The 9,365-nt window shown below is 46.9% G+C and overlaps 1 protein-coding gene across 4 annotated transcripts in view; it reads left to right on the plus strand.

Moving 5' to 3' along the window:
• The window catches only part of bcl11aa (BCL11 transcription factor A a), a 43,922-nt gene extending 37,731 nt beyond the window's left edge, over positions 1-6,191 (plus strand). For 2 of the 4 annotated variants that reach the window (XM_053874265.1, XM_053874268.1), the window contains one exon: positions 41-6,191. In XM_053874265.1, coding sequence (XP_053730240.1) covers positions 41-2,271 — 2,231 coding nt within the window. In that variant the 3' untranslated portion in view covers positions 2,272-6,191. The remainder of the gene's footprint in view (positions 1-40) is intronic. The other 2 variants (XM_053874264.1, XM_053874266.1) reach the window with 1 other exon arrangement.
• The last annotated feature ends 3,174 nt before the right edge of the window (positions 6,192-9,365 follow it).

Below are 9,365 nucleotides of genomic sequence, written 5' to 3' on the forward strand. Positions count from 1 at the left end.
GAATGTGGACTGACCGCTGTCTCCCTCTGTGTCCCTCCAGGTAAGGAGGAGCCCACCACGTACACCTGCACTACCTGCAAGCAGTCCTACGGCAGCGCCTGGTTCCTGCTGCAGCACGCCCAGAACAACCACGGGTTTCGCATCTACTTGGAGAGTGAACATGGCAGCCCTCTCACGCCGAGAATGGGTGGCCCTTCTACCCTGGGTGGCGGTGCTGACTGCCCCTCTCAGCCTCCTCTCCATGGCCTCCATCTGCCACCCGACGCCAGCCCCTTCAACCTTCTCCGCATTCCTGGCTCAGGATCAGGCGGCAGGGATAGCGTGGGAGCCGGGATCGTGCACGGCCCTGGTGGAGCTCCTGGTGCGGCGAATCATCAACGCTTTCCTCCTACGCCTCCTCTCTTCAGTCCCCCTCCAAGGAACCACCTGGACCCACATCATCTGAGTCCAGAGGAGCTGGCGCTTGCAGCCCACCACCCGAGTGCCTTTGACAGAGTGCTGCGCCTCAATCCTCCCCTGCCCCTGGACCCTCCTCCAACAATGGACTTCTCACGGCGGCTACGAGAACTGGCGGGCAACACCTCAGGGTCCACTCCTCCACTGTCCCCAAGCAGGCCGAGCCCAATGCAGCGCCTGCTCCAGCCATTCCAGAGCGGAGGGAGTGGAGGCTCAGGAGGAGGCGGCAAACCTCCGTACCTGGCCACGCCGCCGCCACTTCCAGGCTCCATGCAGTCACCTGTTGGCTCTCAGACCACTCCAACCACTCCTCTCCCCACAGCAGGGGCCACACCCGCCTCCGCAGCCATGAAATCAAAGTGTTGCGAGTTCTGCGGCAAAGCCTTCAAGTTCCAGAGTAATTTAATAGTTCACCGGCGCAGCCACACTGGAGAGAAGCCGTACAAGTGTCATCTCTGCGATCACGCCTGCACACAAGCTAGCAAGCTCAAGCGCCACATGAAGACACACATGCACAAGTCCTCGTCGCCAAACACAGGAAAGTCAGAAGACGGCCTTTCCACCGCTTCCTCACCTGAGCCCGGAACCAGTGACCACCTGAGCAGCGCCAGCAATGCCCTCAAGTCGGTGGTGGCCAAGCTAAAAAATGAAAACAACAGGATGCTGCGGGAGAATGGAGAAGAAGAGGAGGAAGAGGAGGAGGAAGAAGAGGAGGAGGAGGAGGAAGAGGAAGAGGAGGAGGAAGAGGAAGCGGAGGAGGAAGTCGAGCAGAACGGCGAGAGGCCACCGAGGAGAAACAACAACAGCTACCACTTTGGCTTGAACCTTGAAACGCCACGTCAGCATGAAAACAACGGAGGTATCGGGAGCCGACTGGGAGGCGTGGCGGATGAGGGCTCCATTCCGCGATCGCTTCCCGAGGTGATGCAGGGAATGGGACTGGCAGCCAGCATGCAGCACTTCAGCGAAGCCCTTAATGCGCACAAACGAAATGCCATGGCCCAGGAGAACCACTTGCACCATCATCTCAACCGGGACCATCACCACAATCGTGACATGTGCGACGGGGACTCGGTTTTGGATACAGAGCGTGGGGAGGAGGGCCACGTCTCGACAGTCAACGGGCGAGGAGCCTCCCCAAATGAGTCTGCGTCAGTGGGCCTGTCTAAGAAACTGCTTTTGGGTAGCCCAAGTCCACTCAGCCCTTTTTCCAAACGAATCAAGCTGGAGAAAGAATTTGACTTGCCCACTCCCACCATCCCAAACACAGAGAACGTGTACTCCCAGTGGCTGGCTGGCTACGCAGCCTCCCGACAACTCAAGGACCCTTTTCTGAACTTTGGGGATTCAAGACAATCGCCCTTCGCCTCTTCGTCGGAACACTCTTCAGAGAATGGCAGCCTGCGCTTCTCGACTCCTCCTGGGGAACTGGACGGCGGCATGTCAGGTCGCAGCGGCACCGGCAGCGGAGGCAGTACGCCGCACCTCGGGGGTCCTGGACGGCCCAGCTCCAAGGACGGTCGACGGAGTGATACTTGCGAGTATTGTGGCAAGGTGTTCAAGAACTGTAGTAACCTTACAGTTCACCGGCGCAGCCACACGGGGGAAAGACCGTACAAGTGTGAGCTCTGCAATTACGCCTGCGCTCAGAGCTCCAAACTCACTCGCCACATGAAGACCCACGGTCAGGTGGGCAAAGACGTGTACAAATGTGAAATTTGTCAGATGCCCTTCAGTGTCTACAGCACCTTGGAGAAACATATGAAAAAATGGCACAGTGACCGTCCTTTGAGTACCGAAATAAAATCAGAATAAAGGCCGAACTCTGGGACCTTCCCCCCCCCTCCGCCCCCCACGCAGCTGTCTGCCATTTGTCCCTGTTTACTTCCCACGCCTCTTGTAGATTTGCCCGACCCAGACACTCCACTTTCACCCGTCCGGTGGAAGCGTAAGACCATGTGCTCTGCACCAGCACACCCCGTTTCCATTATCCATTGAATGCATGATCTGTATCGGGGCAATACTCTTGCATTGACGCAAAACTTCGAGCCTTTCTCTTGTGCAATAATTTACATGTTGTGTACTGTTTTCTTTTTTTTAATGAGTTTCCCTTTTCCATTTTTAAGAATTAGTCAGCATGCATAGTATGTTTTTGCTAATCAAGAAAAAAAAAGAAAAGAACTTGTCCATGGTTGGTTGGTCGTTCGAGTAAATGTGTTGCTGTTTTCTCTTGTTGGGTTTTTTTTTTTCCTTTTTATTCTTCAAAAAGAGAAATGACAAGAAAGCTACATCCATGCTGCGTACATTCTGTAACACATATCATGTACAGTTTTGTGTTGTCACATGGTTTTGATTCTCACGATACAACCCTGGAAATGCACTTATTCCGATCTTTCTAAAAGACGACATGTTCACAGGGTTTAAAATCGGTCTCGCGTTAAAGATAGGTAACAGCCTTCAAATTTACAAGGGGTGCGCAAAAGCCTGAATTTGTACTATCATTTGCTAGAGAGAGAACGAGTGCCTTTGATATCTCGAGACGACATTGGCCATAACCTTATCTGGTATAAGTTTGGGGTCACGCTAGATGAAGCTAAAAGGTGGGAGCCACCCGAGAAAGGTCCTTGCATCAAGCACCTGACTGCCCCGAGGGACTGTGACTAACTAAAGACGTTCTACTGAATCACAGTTGAGCTACCTATGACTTGTGGATGGGCTGTATCGTTCCTGTGTGACTCGATGGCAAGCATGGTACAACCAGTATTGTGTATATCTGAATATGTGTCGTCTTCTTTCTGGTACGCAGGAGATCAAACTGTAATGTACAATCCTGAACTTGAGGGATACAGCACATGGCTGACAAGTGTCATGTATCTGCATTAGCACAAACCTTCGACGCTGCTTCTTTACGTCAGTGTGTGGAACAATGCATCAATTAGAGCACGTGTGCCGGCAGTGGCGCACTTTATCCGGGAGAAATGGAACACAAGCGAGGCAGACGCATAGCGGGTGAGAACTGGATTATACAGGGATCAGGGGCAATCTCTTCTGATTTACAGCTCTTCTTCTATCAAAACAGGGTTGTATCTTTCCATTGAAGCAAAAATACGAAAAGTACCGCAAAAGCAAAAATCCATCCGTACTCTTGAGAAGAGTGACATGTGATGTTGTTATGCTAGATGCTAATGCAGAGCACATTCTTCCGCTGTTGCTTTCTAACCCAGATTCTCCTTTCCTTCTTCTTCTGTTTTTTTTTTTTTTTTTTCACGCGTTTTGGAATTGCGCACCAGTCTTGTTTGCATTGTTCGACACTGACAGCTACGGCGGGCTTTTATAGGACGTGAAGTGCACTGTTTCAATTTTCCCACTGACGGAGAAAAAGGTGATTTGAAAAGAGATATAAAGCCACGCCCACATTAGCAGGCTGTTTTTATCGTCACGAATGGTTCGACAGTTACGCCCCATTGTCCAGACCGGAGTTTGCTAGAAAGGCTTGAGGAAAGTGCTACCTATGATGAGTAGACGTTAGGACGTACTCTCTCGTGACACCGCCGTGCAAACGTTCAATTGGGACTATTGGAGGAGGCGTTTTGTCAAGGGAGGAGGGGCTCAAGTTATTGGGTCAGCCAATAACTATTGGTGTGAGTTCTGTGTCGAACACACCTTTCGGTCACTGAAACTTCAGCCTTTTGAAACATGCTCTCAAAGTATTAGTAACAAAAGTAATAAGTAAAAATAAAAACATGTTTTTCAAAGTTGAGACAACGGCAGAAAATGAATGTTCTGCTCATTGGAACATTTTTATTTTACGTTTTTTCCAGTCTCATATGAAGATCTAGTAGGTGGCTTGAAACAGCCCCGTTGTCAAGGAGGCTTTTTTTAATATCAGCAAAGAGAAGAGGAAGAGATGAACTGTCATGTTGGAGTCCCTGCATGGTCAGTTTCTCACGGTTGTCCTCGGTCTTACCCCAGACTTTGCCCTGATCTCAGCGAGACAGGGTCACGAGTGAATTCTTTACTACGTATGTCATGTTCACCGAAAACAGGACCAAGCTTATTTCCCAAGTCAAGCGCTGAGAAAGTACAAAACATGCTAGCGCTAATGTGGGCGTGGCTTCTGCACGTGACTCAAACCTCATTTGCTCTCCAAAAAAGTTGGCTGCAAATTCACGGGTTCAGCAAAGTCTGTCCGTTCTAACGTCAGTCAAACACTCCTCGCTAATATCGGCTAAATCGGCTGATTCGGTGACAGACTTGCGACGGACTTTGCTGACGCGCTGTGTTTTGCGTTTCCTTCAAGAGGTCATGATATTCTCTGGAACACATTTTGTTGTCCTTTCTCTTTTCCTCAGCGTCTTGGTGTTGTTCAAGACTTGGATCACACTATATATGAAATGAAAAAAAAGAAAAAGCCAACAAAAAAAATAACCTGTGATGGTTTTGTATTCTTTTTTTTTTGCCTCGGCTCTTCACAGCTCTTCAGGTTGAACACAATTTGCATTGGGGAAAGGATTCAGATGATATATGAATATATAATAAAGAAGTTAAAATATAGGAAATGCACACTCCTGTTGGTTCCTATGCTTAAACACATTTATGGTCTACTTTTTCTGTATTTCTAGAATTGTATTTGAATTCAATGTTCACTTAGAGTAGGCACTATAGTATTTATATTGAGGCTTGTATTTTTAACTGTTGCTTGTTCTCTCTGAAAGGTATTTACCGTACCTTTTTTTGGTAGTGGAAAAAAATCCCAAGCTGCCACGGTATATTTTTTTAATTTGGCAGGATAATATAGTGCGAATTATTTGTATGTTTAAAGAGATAAAAAGGAAAACCCGATAAAAAAAAGCAGCTAAAGTATGTGGCATTGGGAGGCGTGGCTGGTCATCTGATGGCTGCTGCTGAGTTTCCTGTCCACACTGGTGGTTGTACATATCTTCTTTGGGTTCAGTTCTTTTCAGTTCGGACCCCCTGCCCTCCGCTCCTCCCCCCACCCCCTCCGCCCTGCTGCCATCCTTGTATGCAGTAACGCAAGCTGACGTTTTCCTGTTCTGTTCTGTGCTTCTGTCTCTCGCCCCTCCCACCTGACCACATTCCAACATCACACCGAGTGGGGGAAAAAAGAAAGAAAACCATATGCAGTACATGGATTTTAAAAGAAAAAAAAAGTCAAAATAAATATGTTTTAAAAAGAAACATTTTGCAGTTTTTTCATTGCCAAATACTAAATGGTGCTTTATATCGAGATTGGGTACTTTCATATGCAAAGCATATTAAAACCGCCCCGGGGGGTCGTGGGGAAGCCTGCTTGAGTTGAGACTTTTTTGTAAATGGCAATGCGGAATATTTTGTTATCAGCCTTTTCTATTCCTGTTCTGAGAGCTGTTTGTTGTAACTTGAACTTGAACTTTATCTTTCACTATGGGAGTTACTATTTATTACCACCCGCGCGCTCCGTTGAGAACGGAGGCCCGGGATCTTGAGTTTTATTTGATTTTATATTTTTGCTTTTAATATGATTTTGTTTTGTTTTGTTTCTTTCTTTTGTAACTGACGGTCATCGGACAGTCTTTTTTTTTTTTTTTTTCTGTTGAACTGGTTTGGGGTACTTGTTCAGTTGTGTGGGGAAAACCACTGTCTGTGTTTTCTGGCAGATGTCTGCATAAACCTGTTCACACACCCATTTGTCCCTTTATCCAAAAACAATAAAAAGAAAAAAATAAACAATGCACTTGTCGCCTATCTCGGCTGTTTGTCAATATGTCTTTGTTCTGTTAGTGCTCTGCCTTCTTTTCAGGGCGTTTCTATGGCTCTATTATTGAGGTGTCAATAACACCTGAACATTTTTGTCATCAGACACATGACAAAAATGTTCTTTTCCTCAGCGTCTTGGTGTTGTTCAAGACTTGGATCACAGTATGTATGAATTGAAAAAAAGAAAAACCCACCAAAAAAATAACCCGTAGTGGTTTTGTATATATATATATATATATATATATAGTCAAACAACAAAGATTTCCTCTTCATTTTAAACACACGTGAATGACACCTTGTATTGTTCCACTCGGCCTTGTCGACATGGAAACTCCTTGTCTTATCTTTTACCCCTCCGTTTTCCAAAACTGCTCCGTAAACCGAGGTATTATACACCTGACAGCTACAGAGTACACAAACTGGGCTCGTCCGTGGCTCTTGCTACAAGAAGGCGTGGCTTGTAAAAACAACACGAATGTGGCGTGTGAAGTTAAAGCTACACGAGGACGTTGGTGTGGACGGACAGCAAAGTTGCGCTTGAGCTACAAACGTACAGAGACATTAGAGAGTGTCGGTGGTGCTGGTGTTTGCTGAGCTCTGTGAGCCGATCTGAGGTGGGTGGGAGCTGCACGCTCCATCGACACCAGCAAGACTGTTATTTGGATACTTTACTTTAAGTCTTGTCTGAGAAAATAAGAGTTTGAGCTTCTCCACTGTCTTCTCTGCGGTGCATCTATGAACATATTGTCTCTGATGGTCGACGGCTGTTTGCTGCGTATTATAACTGAAGAGGAAGATTTTGAGTTCATATTTCCAATGAGCTCAGCAGCTGTGGAACGAGTGCTACACCGGCCGCCCCATTGTCACTGGGAGGTGACATCATGCTTTTCAAAAAGTTGCGGCTCCGGTGACTGAAAATGTTTGTGTGGATGAAAAGCCCGTCCGACACAAAACTTGGGTGGACACAACCGTGAGGACTGAGTCTCAGTGACATTATATTCCTGAATAATACTTGAATAAAAGTGTAATTACACAATGACATTTGTGAGAATCAACAGAACAGAACTCAACAAAGCGACTTTGTGACACTAAAACCAGAACTTTAGTCTCCACTCGGTCCATTGTCTCTTTACAAACACAAAAAAAGCTTGTAACATCTATTCAGTTATTCCATCTTTTATTCTGTCATCCCCCAGTTGCGCCTTCATATCCTCATTGACTGTCCTCCTCTTTCATCTCCACGCATCCCAACCGTCTGACCTCATCTGAGGTTCACTTTCACTTTCCACTGCTGCTTCCCTGTTCCGCTCACCTCCCCTCCCCAAAACACAGAGGACGCTAAAGTAAGTTTGTGTCAAGCCACTGAAAGTCTCTGGGGTCTGGTGATGGACCAGTCTGAGGTGTGACCCTCCCCTCACCCGCCCCGCTGAGAGGGACCCTGTGGGACCCCATGAAGGACATAGATGGAAGAGCATTAAAGATGGTAAAAAGTGAAAGTACATATAAAGACAGTGTCAACTCCAGCCTGCAGTGACACGCTACAGTGACATCATGTGTTTACCAGAATGGCTCAACTGTAATTATGATTCACTAGAGAAGGTAAACTGGTTGAAAGTCAAGATGAAATTCACAAAAACAGTGGCGTTTTATTTCACTTGTTGCAGCGTGTGGAGGAAGCGCAGACGCTGAAAGTCAATACGAGTGTGTGTGCGCGCTTCCTCTGAAAGAAGGAACCTAAGTAAATATCATTATGCCCTTGTGTTTGCTCAGAAGTCAGAGGAGTCATAAAGCTGTCAGGATCACTCAGCGCCGTGTCCTCCGTCGCACACCCTCACCGCTCCCAACAATGATTCCCATATTTCACAGCAGGTGAGACTGCCGTGTTGTCTTCAAAGCTTCAGTGCCGTCCATCACCTTCTGATCTTAAGATATTCATTTGGTATTTCTATTGGAGCCTGTGGTCACAGTTCGCATGCTGCCAAGTGGCGGACATTTCAAATGAAGTTGACTCTCATGCTACTTAGAACTTACGTTTGGTGCTTTGGTTTGAGAGGAGAGGAAGTGCAGGAAAGACACCGACGGGTCACGGTGACATAATATTCCAGGATAATACTTGAGTAAAAGTGTAATTACACAATGAGATTCATGAGAATCAATACAACACAACTCTGCAAACTGACTTTGTGACACTAACCCGGGAACTTTGGTCCCACCTTCGTCCATTTACCGACACTCAATAAAAAAAGCTTGCAACAAGTCCACATGGTCTCTCAGGAAAGCACCAGTGGGAAGTGAAAGTGGACCTGTTATGCATGATGATCGACAAACCCGTCTCTCTCCCTGTGAACCAGGACACACAGATATAGGTCCCACATACTGTTAGTTTAACTGGCTCTTAAAATGATGAGGAACATCCTAGTAAGAGTCTTAAAACCTTAAATCTCCAGAAATACCTCTGTTCCTTCAGTGCCCCTCATGCTCTTAGGTCAGTCTCCTCTCCCCAACACTGCCTCCGTTGTCACCGTGGGTCAGAGTTCTCCTTGTGAGCAGCAAAACAACAATAAAATCAATAAAAATAAAAGGGTATAGGTAAAAGGTAAATAAAATACATTTAAATACCATGACAATTTTGAAATAAAAAGGTCATCACTGCACTGTTCAAAAGAAAGCAACTTTGAGAGGGTCACCAAAGGCCCAAAACAAAAACCCAAACACCAGCAAAAGTCAGTTTTGCATTTCAAATCGACGTGTGACTCTTTCATCTGCAGGAGCTTGGACAGCTGGAGGACTTACCAGCAGCATCTCCCCGTGTTCGATAAGTTAGCTGACCGTCAGTGCTATTAAGCCCGTACCACCGCGACCTGCAGACGGAGCTGCGGTGGATTTGTCTTTAGCAACAAAGACTCTCTTCAGAAAGCTCTTATGGTTCCGTGGCCTTGGTGCGGCAGTGCTGTGAGAGAGAAGCATATAGAAACAGAGGGATACGTGTTTGTTTGTGGTGTCCTCAGAGTGGAATGTGATGTGCACGGAGTGCGGCTCCGTCAGGTGGACCTACTTCCGCTGCCAGGCAAAGTGGCCTCTTCACAACCGGCCGTACAGTAAATGTCTATGATTGTGCTGGACGAGGACTTTACATCACGGAGCTCAGACTA

Source organism: Synchiropus splendidus, chromosome 9 (assembly GCF_027744825.2).
Source record: "Synchiropus splendidus isolate RoL2022-P1 chromosome 9, RoL_Sspl_1.0, whole genome shotgun sequence".
Lineage (NCBI taxonomy): Eukaryota > Metazoa > Chordata > Actinopteri > Syngnathiformes > Callionymidae > Synchiropus > Synchiropus splendidus.